At 47.5% G+C, this 18,360-nt stretch overlaps 3 protein-coding genes and 1 long non-coding RNA gene across 4 annotated transcripts; 3 read left to right on the top strand and 1 right to left on the bottom strand.

Moving 5' to 3' along the window:
* The first annotated feature begins 204 nt into the window (after positions 1-204).
* Positions 205-830, top strand: LOC113567459. The gene is made up of 2 exons (XM_026995417.1): positions 205-310; positions 437-830. Exons 1-2 carry the CDS (start codon positions 248-250, stop codon positions 743-745), a joined length of 372 nt encoding a protein of 123 aa, XP_026851218.1. The 5' UTR covers positions 205-247; the 3' UTR covers positions 746-830.
* Positions 831-2,810: 1,980 nt separating this feature from the next.
* LOC6588480 (protein arginine N-methyltransferase 1) lies at positions 2,811-6,059 on the top strand. The gene is made up of 3 exons (XM_002013558.2): positions 2,811-2,828; positions 4,810-5,246; positions 5,298-6,059. The coding sequence occupies exons 2-3, from the start codon at positions 4,825-4,827 to the stop codon at positions 5,929-5,931; spliced, it is 1,056 nt and encodes a 351-aa protein (XP_002013594.1). The 5' UTR covers positions 2,811-2,828; positions 4,810-4,824; the 3' UTR covers positions 5,932-6,059.
* On the bottom strand, positions 3,613-4,506 carry LOC113567372. Its single transcript, XR_003409431.1, has 4 exons — positions 4,476-4,506; positions 4,319-4,405; positions 4,066-4,225; positions 3,613-3,998 (listed from the first exon to the last, which is right to left on the bottom strand). It is a non-coding gene; the product is annotated as an uncharacterized LOC113567372 (long non-coding RNA).
* A 1,155-nt stretch (positions 6,060-7,214) lies between the features above and the next one.
* On the top strand, positions 7,215-8,832 carry LOC6588030 (protein arginine N-methyltransferase 1-B). Its single transcript, XM_002013557.2, has 3 exons — positions 7,215-7,594; positions 7,655-7,884; positions 7,944-8,832. The coding sequence occupies exons 1-3, from the start codon at positions 7,268-7,270 to the stop codon at positions 8,740-8,742; spliced, it is 1,356 nt and encodes a 451-aa protein (XP_002013593.1). The 5' UTR covers positions 7,215-7,267; the 3' UTR covers positions 8,743-8,832.
* The last annotated feature ends 9,528 nt before the right edge of the window (positions 8,833-18,360 follow it).

The raw sequence follows: 18,360 nt of genomic DNA, 5'->3' as shown, positions 1-18,360 counted from the left end.
TTTGTCTGCATCTAAGTAGATGGAATTTGTAATATTTTAACATCATAATCATTTAAACATTTTAATTTGTTTAACCATTTTTGAGCTTGCGACGCTATCGATATCGTCGATCTGGCAGCATTGGCAACTCAACAAAAGAAGATCGAGCAATCTTATTTTTGGCACCTTTCTTCCGCAAAAAATTGAACAGCCGATCAATTTGTGAGTTTGCATTCATTTCGAGGTTATATCTGGAAAATTGAACAAAATGGGAAATCGAAGGGGAATAAAGAAGGCTCCATTCACCGCTGGACAGTTCGTGTTCGGAAAAGTAAGAGGATTTCGCGCATGGCCTGGCCGACTTATTAATGAGCTTGGCAGTGCATACAATGTCTATTTTTACGGCACGTGCGACTATGCAAAGGTGCCAAAGAATAAAATTTTTGACTTTGAAAAGCATTTTAAGCGATACGGAAAAGTGCACGATCGGAACTCCAATGTCTGCCGATCGTTCCAAGAAGCTATGTCGGAAATACAGAAGGCTGTGTCGCAGCCCAGCTCGGATGTTGGCTACTTAAATATGGTGGCTCACCTAGAGGAAGACTGTGGACAGTCGGACTCCGACTCGGACTCGGACGCGGGTACTTTGGATTTGAGAGGCGCCGAACTTAAGGAGAAATGTGTACCCTTTCGTCACATAGTCGCCGACAGCGACACGGACACAGAAACGTCTTCAGAACCAAAAAAAACTCTAAATTCACAATAATATTATGCTAAAATTCGTATTTTTTCGGTGTGAAGTAATTTTAACCTCAAATTTGTTCAACGAATATGTATGGTTATCAAATAAGAAACCTTTGAATAAATAACACCTATGTAACTCCAATTTAAGCCCGAATTTCAGGAACAGGTTGGGATACCAGTCGACTCGTCAAAATGGGTCGCAGGAATGGTTGGCGATTAGGCAGGAGCGGGCGTGCCTCTGGCCATAATGGCCGCTGCGTGATCTCCTGCTGCTGACCTCCACATTTCCCGGCCGCTAATCGAAGCCCACTTTGGGGGCACGTTTTCGCATTAAATGCTGCACCATCAGCACGGACAACCCCTGGACTAGCCTCCCCAGGGGCGTGTGTTTGCAGCCTGCGCCTGCAGGATAGTTTAGCTAAATGCCATCGTAAAAGAGCGTCGGCCGTAAAACAAACAAGCCTGCACGGAGCTCATTCCCACCCCACTTTCGGTGATGGCCTCTGGTTTAATTGGACAACGGAACAGCAGCAGGAGGGACAGTGCTTCGATTAACAAATTATCGCCACCGCAGTAAATGAATCGTTGCAGCTTCCGCATCTGCAACATCTACTCGGTACCAGGTACTACCCGAATTCGGGTTAACAAGAGGGCTGCACTGCTGGGGATGCCCCTGCTCCTGCTCCTGCTCCAGCTCCAGCCTGCGATGACCGCAAATCAGATTCAGTGCGCCGGCAATGAGATTTCGCAACCGCATCAATTTGCTTTAATGCCAAAAATGTTTTTGCATTACTCCAACAGATTGCGGCAGCTGCCGAATCGGAGGAGGAGGAGTTGCCGATCTGCGAGATCTGTTGGTGGCTCCAGCATCCTTCCCGACAGCTGTCGTTGTCCTGTGTTTCTCTGCGGTCAGCCGGGGCCAGATTGTTAAGGAGTTTAGTCAGATATGCATATGCATGCAGGCTGTGGACTGGTATCCCATCTGATTCCTGGATGCGATCCCGATCCCGATCCCGGTCCCCTGTCCCCTGTCCAATGCAGTAAAATGTCAAATTAATGTTACAACATGTCCAACAACTTTTGATGGCATTTGACAATGTTGAGTGGAAATTCCTGCAGGTGACGCAATTTCCCTGTAATTTGTTTGGCCGCACGTACGTGGCATGGGCATGGACATGGGGCATGGACTTCGACTTCGACTTCGACTTCGTCTTCGATTCCATGCGGCAGTGTCAGCGCGTTTGTGCCTGCCCAGCATTAACAAAAAATCACTACGAAATACGCCAAGGGACCTGCAACTGTTTCGAGTTCTAGATGAGTGTGTGTGCTGGCTGCCACTGCCGCTGCCGTGTGGTTGGCTGGCTGGGGGCTGGGGCTTGCCCCGCTCGGTGTGGCAAGGTGTCAATGTGTGGGCATGTCGCACACGTTTGCTGCTTGCCTCTTGCCCTAGGGCCATAAATTTACTTAGTTTATTTGCTGCTACCACTGCTCCTGCCACAGACCAGACAATGCGGGGACGCGAGGCCCAGTTCAGCGGAAATTTGTGAAGGAAATCAAATTAAAATTTTGCTAATTTATCAGTCGCTCCAAAATCGTGAGCTCCTGTCCGTCCACTGTCCGCCAGGGGGGCGCTAATTGGCCAACAGAGGAATGGTCAAAAGGGGACCTGAGGTAGGGATTGGACAGAGTTTGGTGCGAAATTTTTGCATTTTATCGAAACGACTTCATCAGAGCCCAGGTCTGAGGCCCGCTTCGAGGTCCGAAACAAAGGCATTCTAATTAAAATTCCCAAGTGTCAAAAATTTTATTTATTTCTTTGCCAAAGTAAGTGCATCAATCAAATTTTTGCACAACCAGCAATTAATTTTTGGTCATCCGCAGGGGAGGATTGCCAGGGCTCAGAGCCGAGTGGCAGCTCTGTTAAAATCAAATTGCCGCATCGTTAACACCCCAGGGAAAGTCGATTGGATTTTGGAATTGGCATTGGCATTGGCATCGTATAAGAACTGGGTTTCGCTGGTTAATCGATGACTGATTGTCCAGCCACACAGCAACACAGGGGAGAGGAGATGTGGTGTCAAAGTGGAGGTGGTTTGCTGTCTACGGTATGCTCTCTATTAAAACGATTATGATAGGCCAATCCACCCCTGGTTTCGGTACATTTTGTAGCCTTTTGTTGGGCCTTCGAGTGAGGACATGTTATTATTATTTTTATTTCCTTTTGATGAAGTGGTTGACTACAATCGACCCTCCGCAGCCACTTCCAGCCACCCTCAAACACAAGCTTCGAGCCCCCCGCTAGGGACAATGCCCAAAGTGGTAGAGCCATCAATTTTCTATGTTTATGGCCAGGCCGTCTTGTGGGTCAGCAGGTGGAAATCTAGCTAGTCTCTCCTCTGATTCATGCATAATTGGCTGATGTCGGACATTTGGTAATACACGACAAATGCGCTCCAAGTATGTCGAAGAAGACATCAGCGAATTGAATATGCAAAGCATCAACGCATTTTTATTTGCCACAGTGGGTGGCATTCTCAATGGGAACACCGCAGCAGCACCGCGACAGCACCACACTAATGGAAACTTGCGTAGCTATTTAATTGATTTGTGCCAAAAGCTTTATAGGTTTTTAAAGCCAGCCCGAACACAGGGCTGAATAAATGGATTCGATTGTTGGCCAGGCCCAGGCCCACTCCCAGTCGCCATCGCAGGTAGGAGGGGGACAGAGACCCCCCGCCTGATGAGCGGGCCTAATTATGGAACGACCAAAATGGCAAATTAGCATAAAATTTAGCAACATTAAAAATTATACTTTATTGTGCTCCAATCCCTCGCGTGTGTGCTCCTTTTTATCGTTGCTCTGTGACTAAATTGATTAATGAGCTAATTTAATAGTTTCGTCTGCTTATGGAGATATTTTTATGACACTTCAAAAATTATGACGGGCATATCCAGGTATTTTTTCACTTTAACCGTTGGCCGCATGTTGCACAATTTGTATTCAGCCTTCTCGTTTTGGGCCCACAGTGAAAGTGCTCGATCGTAGTGCCGTACCGGCAGGCACCGGTAGAGCTCTTAAAATTTGGCTATAAACCTGGCCTTTAGGGCTGTGCGGATTAGACGGGTTTTCGGACGGCGTTGAGGTGTTGGCGGCATAGTTCTTTCACGGATTTTGGTGATAGGCGGTTGCGTGGGTGGACCTTTTTTTTTTTTGGAAGTTTTAATGGGTCCATTAAAGGTGGCTTTTGATTTATCTGGTTTTTTCCATTGAGATGCTAAAAGAGAGGATGGAATAGGATGTTATTGATGAGTTTTTGAGTAGCTAGAGATAGAGGATATAACCGATTCTTGGATACTATTGGCATGCTATAGTCGGATATCTTGCGTTGGCCTTTTTATGGTCCGATCTCGTAGATGGGTGTTGAATCTCTCCTTTATAAAATGAATCCGTTCTTATTAAATCTAACTGGAACCACATGGATTTCGTGTCTTGCAAGTGGATCTGTAAACCAAGTAAAGTAAATTAGCGGTGCTTGGATATAGACGGTACAAAAATAAATCATATTACCCAACCTGTGCAATGCCTTAAACTTACCAAGAGTCAGTATATGGTTCGGATCCCTTTAAAGGGTGCACTCTTATCTTCTTTCCCACTTCTAGTAGGGAGTCATACATTTCTAGTCTGAGCGACGAGTGAAGTATAATTCTTATTTAATGGCAGTACGAAAAGTTGCTTAAATATTAGACATTACCAATTGCTAGAAGATTCTTTGCAGCTGGAGTCGGGTTTCTTAGCCTCCAATACTTCGTAAAGTCCGTTTATATTCAAATCGTAATTTTGTAACAAAATGCGGATACGCATCATCAGCTGATTATGAGACAATGTGACCATTTTATTAACAGCTTCTGACAGATAAGATGCAGTGTTGCATAATGCATGACTTTTTGCGAGAAAAGAAAAATGAATATTGTAGTTAAAAAAGTTAAGAAAAACATACATATAACATAGTGCGTGTGTGGTATTTATTATATACAACAGTGTCAGATCAGATTCGAGTTCATATATAATTTTAAATCTTTTTCTAGTTGTGAATTGTCGGAATGTCTGGTGACCAGGTTGATGTTTCCAGCGGCAAGTTGCAGAATCTCACGCTGAATGAGGAAGTGGAGGAGAGCGTCTTCTTTCAGACCTACTCTCGCCTGGAGACGCACATGGACCTGCTAAAGGACACAGCGCGCACCATGGCCTATCGCGATGCCATTGAACAGAACCGACAGCTCTTCGAAGGCAAGGTCGTTCTGGATGTGGGCTGCGGGATGGGGATTCTCTCGCTCTTTGCGGCCAAGGCGGGGGCCAGCAAGGTGATAGGAGTGGAGAACGCGGACATTGCCGCATTGGCCAGTCAGATAGTGAAGGATAATGGAAAGGAGAACGTGGTGAATGTTGTCCAGGGGCTGATCGAGGAGGTTGAGCTGCCAGATGGCATTCAGCAGGTGGACATAATCGTGTCCGAGTGGATGGGGTGAGTAACCGAACCAGGGAGCACTCTCCTACTTACTTCTCTTCTCATTAGGAACGCCTTGTACATGGAGGGCATGCTGCACTCGGTGCTCTTCGCCCGCGACAAGTGGCTGCGCCCCGGAGGCCTGGTCCTGCCCAATGTGGCCAATCTGTGGATAGCCGGTGCCTGTGATCCGCATCGGTCTCTCAACAATGACTTCTGGAACAACGTGGAGGGCTTCGACATGAGCAGCGTCAAGATTCAGGTCTCCCATGAGGCGGTCGTGGACTGTGTAGCCTCCCAGAATGTGCTGACGAGCGACTATCTCGTGCACACGACTCGCCTGGAGAGCGCACCAAACACACCGATAAAGTTTCGCTCTATGTTTGAACTGGAGGTCCTCCGCACCGGGATAATCCATTCGATGATCTTGTACTTTGACGTGGCCTTCTTAGGGGGCCAGACGGAGACGCCCGTGACGCTTTCCACCTCGCCACATGCGCCTTGGACGCACTGGGAGCAGACCGTCCTGCACCTGGACAATCCCCTTTATGTCCAGGCCAAAGAACGGATCATCGGCGGGTTCGGGATGTTCCCCAGCTCGGAGAACAGTCGCTGCATGAACTTCGAGCTGGGCATCCGCTCCAAGGGAGCCAAGGGCCAGGCGTCGCAATTCAAGTACTTTAACTCCTCTCAGAAGCTGTAGCTCATGGGGATCGGGGATCGCATCGGATCGTGAGATGACTCAAATGCCATCAACAGATATTCGCCTTATTCGCGTCGACCATTAAATGCGCTGAACAGAAATGATAACTGCCATAAAATGGGTCGTTAAACGAGGGTCGAGAAGTGCCTCGGGGACGGCAATCAATCGCGTCGAAGCTTAGAAAGTGGACAACCGAAATCGAAATGTTAACGACTTTCTTAACAAATTAATTTCGAAGCCAGAAAAGAGCTTAGATCCCCCAATCCAGACGCAGTCGGGAATGTGAAAATGTCTGTGTCTGCTGCTCTTCTCCCCTAATTAATTGATGGCCCGTCGTATAAATTTGTGAAAGCCAACGCCGTGGGCCCACAATGAACGCCTTTTATGCGTTTATAACTCTATTTACTATTTTAGCCATTTACATTGTCTCGTTTCGTCTCGAGGTGCCCTACACACACAACACACAAGTTCTGTGTCGATTTCGAGGGTCGAGAGGCTCCAGAAATCTCTTGTCAGCTCGTTTTGTGTTTGTGCATGGCCGGCCTTTGTTAATGGCAGTTCTTAAAAAGCCATAAAACTGCTTTATACGTTCATGAAATTAATATGCACACCATTATTGGACATGATTATAAAATATTGGTTATCTAGCGCACACAAAAGCGCCACAAATGAGGCAACGTCCAACGGGCAACGACGAAGATCTTTGATTTCTGGCCAACACTTGTTCCAGCGTTGCTCCCTGCAGCGCACATTAACAAAATTCTAAACAACAGCCACAGCCACAGCTACAGATCGCAGCGTAGGCCCAACAAACATCTCAATTTGTATTGCTTCCCGCTTCACCCATTCCAATAGCCATTCCTTGTTCTCCTCCGTCTTGTTGTCTGGGTATCGGATTGCTGGCATTTGTCAACGGAGCGGGACACTGCGCAACGAGCCATCTATAAATTAGAGACTCGTTAGACAGCTTAACCCCGGGCCTGGGCCCATGGGGTTAGTCCTGCCAGAGCCTGTTGATAAGGTGCTGCGATCCCACACTTTTCTCATAACTAATTGTTGCCACTCGCTCTCGCCTGGCGATAAGCAGTGGAGACGTGGGGGCATGGGAATGTTTTCAGCATTCAGTCTAGCGTTCTAGTTCATAATTCTGGGAGAAAAAGTTTCATCAATGAAGCACTGGTTTAAAACTCCGATGCCTAACTTGAATCACCTCTACATATTCTCAATTTGTCAACGAACGCGTAACAACTCACTTTAAACTAATAATTGTATTTCACTTTCTGAATAAAACTAAAACAATTTTTTTTCGAGTACACACCAGAGTCCAGAGATAAAAATGAAGTGTGATGTTATTCCCGTCGAAGATTATGATCTATTGGAGCTGGCCCAGATAGAAATGGGCTTTGAAAGGATCCCGGAGGAGCAAATCGAAGATGAATCTGTTTTAGATTTGGATTATATAGATGAGAATCAGGACCATACATATTCGGGGAATGAAGAGGATTATTCAGAGCAGCAGGATCCTGATGGGCTTTCGGAAGACAATAGGGACAGCGAATCGCAGGACACACAGAATGATACGCTAGATATGGTGATGGATCAAAAGTCTGCAGTCGCCTTATGCAAGTTTATTAACCGCAACTTGGATCTATTCACCAACAAGGTAAGATATGGAAGGATGCAATTTTCCTCCGGCCGTCCAATAACCCCCTACGAACCCTAGATTGTCTTGGACGTAGGCTGCTGCTGCGGCATCCTCAGTCAGTATTGCATCCAGGCTGGGGCTGCGCTGGTCATTGCCACGGGCAATGAGAGTGCTGCTGCATATGTATTGGTGAATGCCACCGCTCATGGATATGGCAATGTGTTCGTGCCGATGAAGGGTCCCATTTCCGAGATCGAGCTGCCCTTTGGCCTGACTCATGTTGATGTTATAGTCTCCGAGTGGATTGGGTTGGTACAGAGTTGCAAAGTCGATGGACATCGAGTGTCTTATACTTTTCCCTTCACAGACATTCGGTCTTCGTGGGCTCGCGGTTCAAGGATGTTCTCTATGCCCGGGACAAGTGGCTGGTAAAGGGCGGCCTAATCTTTCCGAATATTGGAAAGCTTTATATTACCGGCCTTTATGATAATCCTATCAAGTACACGGAAGGTTATCAGGACGACACAATAGAAGACGACCAGGACAATCGCACTCACTCTGCTGATGCAGACAATAATTCCGATTGGGAAGACGATGAAGAAGACGATAGGCCATTGCCAACTTTATTAGATGCTCATGTAGGCCCGGTGGATGTCATCAGCGAGAAGTTTCTCCTTAAGTCTGTCGATCTCTACACGGCCCAGGAGGACGAGGATTGCTTCAATACGCCCTTCAAACTGCGGATTCTGGAGGACGGGATACTCATAGCTTTTGCACTGCACTCCGAGATTTGGGTGTCCGTGCCCAACCAGAGGGCTAAGCGATTGTTCTCCACTGGGCCCATGCACCCAGTAACCTATCTGAAGCAGACGGTTTTGATACTGGAGAGACAACGTACTGTTGTGAAGGATAAGCTACTGAAAGGTGTTTTCGGCATATACCACAATCAAATGCGACGTCGCGGCGTAGAGTTCTCCCTGGGGCTAAAAGGGGGCGACTTTGATCCAGACTTAGAGCCCAAGTCAGATTCACGCACAGAAGAGTACGATTTTTATTCAGGGATTGACTCCTTGGGATTATTGTTCGGCGAGGAGCCAATGGCAGAACCAAATTTTGAAGTTGATCTCGACTCTGGGGCAGAGTCGCACACAGTGCCAGAGTTTTAGCGAGCACAAGAGTCAGGGACAGGGTAATACATGTATTAGTTTTAGACACACAGTTTTGTTTAACAAATAAAGGGATTCGAATGCAATGTTCATGCTGATGTCGATGTTGATGTATTCATGGCAACGTTTTAGGGCAGTTCCTCTGAAAGGCCAACACGTCGATCGCTGTTGCTGTTGCTGTTCCTGCAGCTGCGATGGGGATGGGGTTGGGGTTGGGGATGTGTATGTGGATGTGGATGGACTGACGGGATGGGGACTGAGCGGTCGTTGGACGATCAAAATTTATGGCCGTGCTGCATCAATTAGGGCGGCGGCGATCCGACGACTGCTAACCGTTGCTACTCAAAGACAATGGCCCAAGCGGGGTCCAGAGTGGGTCTCTTTTTGTTCGATTTGTGTTTGCCTGTTCCTCTTGTTGATGCTGCTGCTGTTGCTGTTGCCTTGGCTGAACTGATCGGTGTTTAGCTTTGACGTTGCTACAACGATTTAAAATGATGTCGCGCATAATTCACCGATCGAGGATCGAGGATCGGGATCGGGATCGACGATCAGCGACCACGTTCTGCCAGACTGTGCGTCGTGATTTGGCTCTGGGGTCTGCCCTCGTTTACAGTAAGAGTTCTTTTGTTCTGATCTCATAACTGATCGCTGATCGCACTTGGTTAGCTATAAGGAGCACTGGCCCTGCCCCGATCCTCGATCCTCGATCCCTGACCCTCGGCTAATGTCATTCGCTTGATTTTGAGAGCTCTCCTTTTCTCTTTTCTCGCTTCTCCCTTCATCTTCTCTCGATCACATGCTTAAGTGACATTTCGTCTGCTGAAGCTGGAGCTGTAGATGGATGTGGATATGGGTCTGCGTCCGAGTCCCAGTCTGGTTCCGTGATGGATTAGCATCGTTTTGCCGTGAGGATAATGTGTCGTCTGCAATGATTTTCGTTGACATGTGTTTTTTTTTGTCGGAAAGCCTGGAACAAGACGCTTTCGATTCGATTCATTTCAGGCCCTGGGTCCGGTTCTCGGAAATAATTATGCTACTTTTGTGCAAAAATAACAGCATTTTTGTACAAATTGCATAAAAATTTAAATTGCCCCGGCAGCAAGATGAACGGATTTTCGGTTTTTTGTGTGTTGTTCCGCGGATTGCGTTCGTCCTGCTGGAAAGCGCAGAAAATTGCTTAATAATGAAATGCCAATGGATTAAGCGCAATTTGTGCGGCATGTGGCCGGTAGACCCACTGATTGTCCCCTGGATCTTAATCTTTATCTTGTTTTTGCTGCTCCCCATCCACCATCAGCCACAATCATCGTTATCATCATCATCATCATCATCATCATCATCATCATGGAGAAACAACTTCAACACGTTCGATTTGCTGAACTTTATTTTACACCTAACGAGGCCGTGATGGAGGAGCACGAGCACCCTATAACTGGCTCTTTCTCACGCACACTCTCCGGTCGTCCCTTTCGCACGTCGGGGCCTCGGAGCGTTTTCATTAAATTCGCTTAATAGCGCAATATAATTTAAACAAGTAGTAACATAAAATAAAACTCACAGCCACGCACTGAAACTGAAAGGCATAAAGAAGAAGCAAATTACTCCAGAGAACCGAACCGAACAGAACAGAACAGAACAGAACGCACCAGGCATCGACAACGAATGAACGAATTCGAACTCCTGGACTCCTTTAGTGGCATGCAGTGCGGTGTGGCAAGGGGGGAGAAAGGTAGGAGGACCCTCAGTGGTCTCAGTTCCAGTTCCCTATCCCGATCCCGAACCCAGTTATGGCGCATGGGCGAGACCGCTCCACTGCCCAGTGCAATAAGTTCGCTTAACGAGGGTTTAATTTATGATTTGTTATGTTTCCGGTTCATGTTCTTGTTGCCAGCAAAATTATTGGCCATAAAGCTAAGGTGTGGATTATAGTTGCTGGCAGTAGTGCGAGTGGTAGCAGCCAGGCCAAGTCATTGGGAAAGAGAAGGGAGAGCTGATGAGGTCACCCGTAGATATGGCATATGCTATATGCTATAGGGTTACCAAGAGGTTGTTCAGAGTGTGAGGAGTGTTTAGAAGGAGGGTTTTTAGAAGTTTAGACGCTCATTTGAAGAGGTCACCAAATGTATCATTATCCATTTCACAAACTTGTGGAGGGGAGGTCCTATCCCTATCGTATGCCTCTCTTCAGCAACTGCTTTGGACAGTTTTGTCTGTGGCCACTAATAGTCCTTAATCCTTTCACGCTCACTGTGCATTTTGAGGCGCGGGATCGGGATCGGATTGGGATCGCGCTGCATCGTTGCGTTGAAAATCGATTTGTATTTTTATTTCCTACCATTTTTTGTGGCTCTTGCGTTCCGTTGGGTTGCGCCTGCGCAAACAACTCGTCCCATGGATAACAACGGATAAGGGAATAAGCAAAGACAAGCCAAGACACCGCACCGGCCAGGAGGTGGACTATCCCGCGAAACGTGCCCAGTAGGAAGAGGCAGGGCGGTGGAGCTGTAGAGCTGTAGAGCGGACTGTGGCTGGTCGGTCCTCGGTCCTCGGTCCTCGGTCCAAGCAACGCCAACGAGTATCTGGTGGAACATAAATTACGCGACTAACAAGCAGCGCCCCGTGCAGCTAAAAAAGATACAAAAAAAGCTCGCGGAGGGGTCGAGGAGGACAAAAAACACTTCATACTTGGGAACAGACCTGGGGGACTAACGTCTTGGGCCACAGCCAGGCAATGGGAATGGGCATGGGCCTTACCAAAGTGAGTTGCACAAAATTATAAATGAAAGCGGGTGTTGGACACTGTTCGTTCTCTCGTAGCATCATCCACATCCCATCCCATCCCATCCCATTCTCGTTCTCGTTCTCATTCCCAATCCCAATCCCCATCCATATCCAGGGACCACATCCACGTCCACGATTAGGTGCAGCAATTTGGTTGGGCCTGTCTGTGATTGAGACCGAGGCAGTGCTCGAAACGAAGTTAAAAATCAAATTAGCGAATGTGTTGAAAATTAAAAACAAATTCACGGATAAATTGCATCTGCCAGATACGCAATTATTATGAGGGCAGGCCCTGGGATGGCAAGGAGAGGACCGCGTGGAGAGGATAAGACATGGCTAACTTATGGACTGAGACAGCCCCTCTATGGCCTCTGTGGATCTGGGGACTGTGCTTGGTTCTGGACTCTGGATTCTCGATTCTGGTTCGGTGTCAGTGGCTCTGTGCGAGTATCTGTGCGCCTGTACCTGTATCTGTGTGTGCCCTCGAGGTGTTGCAATTTGACGTTTTTTACGCGAGTTTTTATTCCATGAAATCCGCATGAATTTCATGAGGATGCAGCAGCCACAGACGCAGCCGCAGCCGTATCCCCAGCATCGCACGCAGTGCAAATACTTGGCCCTAAATGGCTCTCTCTTTCTCTTGACTTTTTCTGTCTGTCTGTGTCCGTGCTGTTGCTGGCCACGGCGAAAAACACGTCGAATTAACACGCTCTAAGGGGCAGCTGGATGAGTGCTTGTGGTTGGGATGTGGAAATGGGTATGGGTATGGGTATGGGGACTGGGACTGTGCCTCATCAGCCAGGCTTTTTTGTACATTTAAATGTTGGCAAATTAGCTGAAATTTCTTCTCGCAATTTGCATGTGTGTGTGTGTGTTTGTGTGTATGTGCGGGAAAGAGTATGTGTGAGATATATAATTATTGTAGAATTTTTGGCGAGGGCAAGCTCCTGGCAGCCCAAAAGCCGCTCAGCTGGCGCCGTGTCTGCGGCGACGACTCTGGCAAATAAATCGCGCTGCTGTTGAACTTTTTATCTGCCTGCAGGGACACGACGACGATGAGGGCCGGGGAGGACAGGGGCAGAACAGGGACAGGACAGGGCCCTGGACGGCGCAATGGCACTGCTGCTGCCACAGACCTGCCAGAGATGGAAGTCGGCCACGCCCCTTGTTGTCCTGTGTGCTCTGTGAGCTCTGGGGCCTTGGCAAGTTCTCAACGCAACGCAACTCGGCTTCGGAGTTGGAGTCGAGTTCGGGGCCGTAAAAAAAGGGCGCAAATTTTATGAGCGCATCGTTTAACAAATGAATTTACAACCGTGCAACGCCCAAATGTCTGGCGTTCAAATTCAAATTCCTTGCAACGAAACGAAACGAAACGAAATCTTGGCCCAGCTCCCAGCTCCCAGTCCGAAAGCCAAAGCCACAACCAGAACCACTGTCCGAGTCGAAGCCAGAACCTGAGCGGATGACTTACGTGGCACACGGAGGCGTATGCTTCATATGCACACCCAGACGAGCAAAACAAACCTATAGAGAAGCATGAATTATGTCTGGCATTTGGCCAAGTGATTTAAAACAAATACGAGAGGCAGGGACACAACCAGACCGAGACGGAGCATCCTCATCATCATCATCATCAGCATCAGCATCAGCATCATTGGTGGAGCATTACGACCACGATGGGAACGATGATGATCTTCGTCTGCGGCCGGCCAAGAGTTACATTAACGCTTTCATTAGCCCAGTTTTCGTCTCGCAGGCCGCCCTTTTATCGAGGCTCCACTTTGTCGCTCATAAATCGAGATCATTGCCAATTGCCAGCGCGTTGCTCCACTCGTTAAGTGCAGTTTAATGAGCTCTCTGGAACCGAGCGGCTCTCCGGTTGCACCTTGTCCTCGACGGCGTGCTGGCCGAGGGGCCTGGTCAGCGTTTACAATTTGGTAATTGTCTTTGGCCTGTCAATAAGTTTTTATAGCCTACCCATAAAGGGAAAGCTCGGCCCCAGTTTTAGTTTCGGTGTCGGTTTCGTTCCGAGTCTCAGTTAATGTTTCAGTTGGAGCTACTCGGCAATTACCGACACGATCACAAATTACGAGAAGAGACGAAGCTGGTAATTTGTGAACTTAATGTCTGGTATGCAAATACATAGGGGAATCGATCAATCGATCGATCGATTGATCATGTCAAGGATATACACTTCCTGCGGTGCTCGACAAACTTCTAAGATGACGACAGCTACACCTCACACCCAAACCCAAACCCAAACCCAAAAGGAATTTCACACTTGGGCCTAAACCATATGTAAATAGCCAGCGGCCAGAGCCAGGCGATCCTCGCATTGTCCTCGAGCCCGTCTGTGGCTCAGCTGCCGCACAAAGAGACCCTTGAAGAGCGGTCCTTCTGTGCTGGCGAGTGGCACTTCAGGCCGCTCATTGTTTGCCTAATAAATGACTGGCCATTGTCGGGGGGTATAAATGTCAAAAGGTTGCCTCTTTTGACACCCCAGCACCAGCACCAGCACCAGCACCAGCACCGACCAGAGCGGGACAAGAACTAGGACAATGAAGCGGAGTCGGAGTCGGAGTCGGAGTGGTCCGGCATGTCAGTTTTTGCAAAAATGTGTCAGAGCAACCCCGTGGCCGAGTACACACGATGATCATTTATGTGTCATTAAGACATCCACAGAGCAGGACAGAGTCAGGGCGAAATTAAGGCGATTCTCTGTCGTCTGTCGTCTGTCGGCCGTCGATCGTCGATCGAGGAGAGCGACCAGCAGCTGTCAGCTAGGACCGGGAGTGGACCGAAGCGGGCGCAGCTTGAGATCGCCATTTGGTCGGCTAATGGGGCTGCCGGGTTGCCGCCCATGCATACATCCACCGACTGACGGATCGGCATGCACATGCATGATGAAGTTGTTGCACTGATCACCGCTCAAACGATCGAGCATCGAGCACCGGGGATTGGGGATTGCGGATCGGGGATCGGGGATCGGGCGAGCCAATTTGCTGCAACTTGCTTGACGCGTTTGTCAATTAAAATCAAATTCATTTCATGCTAGAGCAAATGTTTGAGAGGTAGATCGCGGGCAGTGGAAATCGGGATCTGTACGGGTATCATTAACCACTTAGGCGCTAGTGCAATAACTTTTAATCAACCAATAAATTTGGAACGATTTATCAAAAAATAACACGGAGAAGAAGGAACACGGCGCAGGCCAGGACGCGAACGCAGACGCAGACGCAGAAAATGTTGTTGGCCAAATTGCCTCTAATAACCGCAATCGATCGTTATTTTTTGTGGTTATTAATACGGATGCGTGTCTGGGGCTGGGGCTGGGGCTGGGAGCTGGAAGCTGAAGTCCGAGTGGATCTGCGATCTGCGATATGCAACGGCTTCTCAGGTAGTTCACAAGTAACTGCAAATTGCTGCCGTCGATAAAACTCAAATTGGCTGGAGCGCGCACCCCCCATCCGCCATCGTCTCGATGCGGCAATCGATCGTTGAATTTGCCTAATGGCGACGGCCACTCAACACAAACACCGATCGTTGCCGGTACGCGGGACCCACGATCGATCCTCAATCTCAGTTCCAGCCTGAGCCGCATCTGCATCGTGGCTACCCTGATTGACAGAGACCGATCCGATCCAAGGCGATGCGATCCTCGGCTGCTGGGTTGCTCTTGCCTCTGCCTCTGCCTCTGCCTCTGCCTCTCCTGTTTGGCTCCGTCGATCGCGATGTTTACGCGTGCATTTAGCATGTTGTAAAAGTCTGATGGCGTCCATTATAATCAATTGGCCGGGCTCGTAAAATTAAATGATCCCGCAGGAGAATTAAGCGCCAATTACGCGCAGCCAGCCCGAGAAAATAAGAGAAGCAGACTGTACGAAGAAGTACGCATACATCCATCCATATATATGTATGTACATATATATTGTATGTCGGCCATTGGCGCTGCAGAGTCTCAAATTTGGGACGCGGTCGCAAGACCAGAAATTGAGGAAGACGGCTCAAGGAAGGTAGCGGACTCTCTCGGAAAGGGGAAGAAATCGTTGGCCCCGAGTTAATTGCAGCATTTAACTTGTCTTATTGATCATAATAACTCCATAATGGCGGAACATGTGCGTACAATATAATAATCAGTCGGGGATCGAGTGAAAATTGCAAACGGGAAATGCTCCCCCCAGCCCCAAGGACACTGGGGTGGCCGGGACGCGCATGAGGCCCGAGGAGAGCTGCTCACGAAAGTGGAGCAGTGCCTCATTCTGCCGCAATGATAGTGTGAAAGCAAACAAGCAGTAACATTAAAAACCTTCTCTCCGACCCAAACATTCTTCCCGCTCCACTTCCATGGCACAAAACTGATCAACTCGTAATGGGAAATGAGCTCCGAACTTCAACTCAATCAGCTTAATGGCCCGACAACTTTGTAGTCTGCGTGGATCACTGGAGGAGTCAGATCATTTCGGAGGATCACGGCTCTGAGGCGGGGCAATGATTCGAGCAGGTGCTTTCCTGTTGCCAAAACGATTTCAATAAAACGATCAGCTTCGAGCGAAATGAAAGTCTGTCCAGCTGCCTAAAATTTAACCCGAAAGGGAAATGCCCAGATTTAAACTTAACCCATCCTGATTACCAGCTGAGCTCATTATAGATTACTGGTGTTTATATAAGCATCAGGTGTGTTGACAGGAAGTCTGGCATTTCAAGAGGAATTCTGCTAGTGAAAGTGTGGTCAAAGTATGGTCGTATTTTATTTATCCGACATATAAAGCCTTTGTACAGAATTTAAGCATATAATTCAAATTTTGTTACATGTTTACTTAATAGTTTTTACCTCTGAAATTCTTTGGACAATTCGATTGGCTAGTAGCTAATTCTGGCTGGAACTTATGGCTGAAAATCGGACCATAACATAAAAACACTTAAAAAAAAGTTGAAGAAACCTTAAAAATGTTAAATAATTGTTGTAATTTAGGTAGCTATATCTTCAGGTATATCCAATATATCCACACCAATCAAAAATCCTGTGCAAGGTCGTATATTTTTTTCTTTACAATCCACACATTTTTTGTGGATATCCTCGCTGCAGATGCCGAGTAAAAATAATGAAAGTGTGCCAAGTCACATTATTCCATTTTTATAAAAGATTTTCGATATATAGTGAAAAATCCAAGTATGGAAAGTATATTAAAAAATTTTCATTTGTCGCATAGTGTTATTTTTACAGATTATTTCCATGAAAGAAATAAATACTCCTTGGGCATACGTAAATACAATACGAGCAAGTCCAATTAAACTTCTACCAACCAACAATGTATGTACTTAAGTCGAAGACCAATTGCCTGATGATAATTTACACGGAATTTACATATTCCTCGCTATATATTCGCTAAACACTCCCCTCACGCACCCCTCTACCCTACGTTTCACTCCTTGTGTGTGTGTGTGTGTGTGTGTGTGTGTGTGACATTTACAGTCCGCAATGGAATTCCATTTTTATTGCAAATACATTGCGCGCTCCCTCCGCACTTTTGGCAGCCAAACAAAACATTATAAATTAAGTCATTTAACATAATTTCGCTACCAGAGTACGACGATTGTATAATAGGGGGAACGGAGGGGATGGAACAGCAGATTGGGACAGCAGCAGCAACAGCTGCTAAACGAGGGGACACAACGCATGTGCCAAATGCAAAAGCGAACGAATGCTCAGAGGAACACACACACATATGGCTGGACAATGGATCGTGTGGGTGCAATCAACAGCAGGAATGGATTCGGCAGAGGGGAGAGGAGAGGTATCTGGGTACAGCCAGTTAATTTACAGCCCGCTGACGTAGAGCTGGCCAGGAGTCAGGGGAGGCCAGGAGTACTGAATAGCGCAACTAATTTTGAAAAGGCAGCCAAACAAAAACGTGCAATAAACGATGTCCACTTAGCCGAACAATGCCAAGAAAGGAGATCGGTAACGGGGGCGTGGCAGATACATACATACATGTACGTATTCTCGTTGGTATGTATCCCGTGTGCATCCCGAGAAGATTGAGATATCCCAATAAAACCTGGCTTCCTTTAATTAATGAAAATGCAATGACTCGAAGGTGTTGCTGTTGGTGTTGCCCATCGCCTTATCCGTGTCGAGAGATCGAGTCGCAAGGAGACCCTCGGATGGCAGATGTGCGGCTCTGGACAGGGAGAGGGAACCGTCGGGCGATGGTTGACAAATTTATAACAAATATTCACGCGTGCTTTGGCAGGCAGTCCTTTGTCCAATTATTGTCTTACAATTGCCACCGAAGGATCTGCTCTGCTCCTTTGATTTCGCCTGAAGTGGCACCTCCACCTCTCCCTTTGTGCGCTTCCATGAAAAGGCAATCGCACGGAATGGATTGTAATGGGATGGCGGTTTAGCACATTTTGTGCCGAGTCAACAATAAACCATGAGAGCACAAAGCCAAAAAAATATTGGAATACACACCACTCGCACAATAAAAGGAAAAACAGAAGAACAATTAAAATGAAATTTTCAAATTGAATGCCCCCGGCATTATCCTGCTGGCCCTCGAGGGTGCTTCTACGGAATTTAAAGCGTCAAATCCACTCAGTCATAACAAGCCAATAGAAAACAATCATCCAGCAGAAAAGGACCGCAAAAGTGAACAACATTGTTCCAAAAATTGATTTGCACGCCTTGGCAACCGACCAGGAACCAGTCACCAGCCAACAGCCACCAGCCACCAGCCACCAGCCACAACGAGGCATAAAAATGGCCAAGTAAATGCTGCTAAAACTGCCGGCCAAAGCGTTAATTTCATTTGCATGCCCATGCATTTCGGCCAG

This window comes from Drosophila persimilis, unplaced genomic scaffold (genome assembly GCF_003286085.1).
Source record: "Drosophila persimilis strain 14011-0111.01,24,50 unplaced genomic scaffold, DperRS2 tig00000000-arrow-pilon, whole genome shotgun sequence".
In the NCBI taxonomy this organism is placed as follows: Eukaryota; Metazoa; Arthropoda; class Insecta; order Diptera; family Drosophilidae; genus Drosophila; species Drosophila persimilis.
Note: the sequence above shows the minus strand (reverse complement) of the source record. Positions and strands in the feature narration are given on the sequence as shown.

Bases quoted from the DNA above. Each gene is read 5' to 3' on its own strand.
- LOC6588030 (XM_002013557.2), top strand. From the start codon at position 7,268: ATGAAGTGTGATGTTATTCCCGTCGAAGATTATGATCTATTGGAGCTG. The intron at 7,595-7,654 runs GTAAGATATGGA...TACGAACCCTAG, and splicing joins TGGATCTATTCACCAACAAG to ATTGTCTTGGACGTAGGCTG. The intron at 7,885-7,943 runs GTTGGTACAGAG...TTCCCTTCACAG, and splicing joins ATAGTCTCCGAGTGGATTGG to ACATTCGGTCTTCGTGGGCT.
- LOC113567459 (XM_026995417.1), top strand. From the start codon at position 248: ATGGGAAATCGAAGGGGAATAAAGAAGGCTCCATTCACCGCTGGACAG. The intron at 311-436 runs GTAAGAGGATTT...GACTTTGAAAAG, and splicing joins GACAGTTCGTGTTCGGAAAA to CATTTTAAGCGATACGGAAA.
- LOC6588480 (XM_002013558.2), top strand. From the start codon at position 4,825: ATGTCTGGTGACCAGGTTGATGTTTCCAGCGGCAAGTTGCAGAATCTC. The intron at 5,247-5,297 runs GTGAGTAACCGA...TCTTCTCATTAG, and splicing joins ATCGTGTCCGAGTGGATGGG to GAACGCCTTGTACATGGAGG.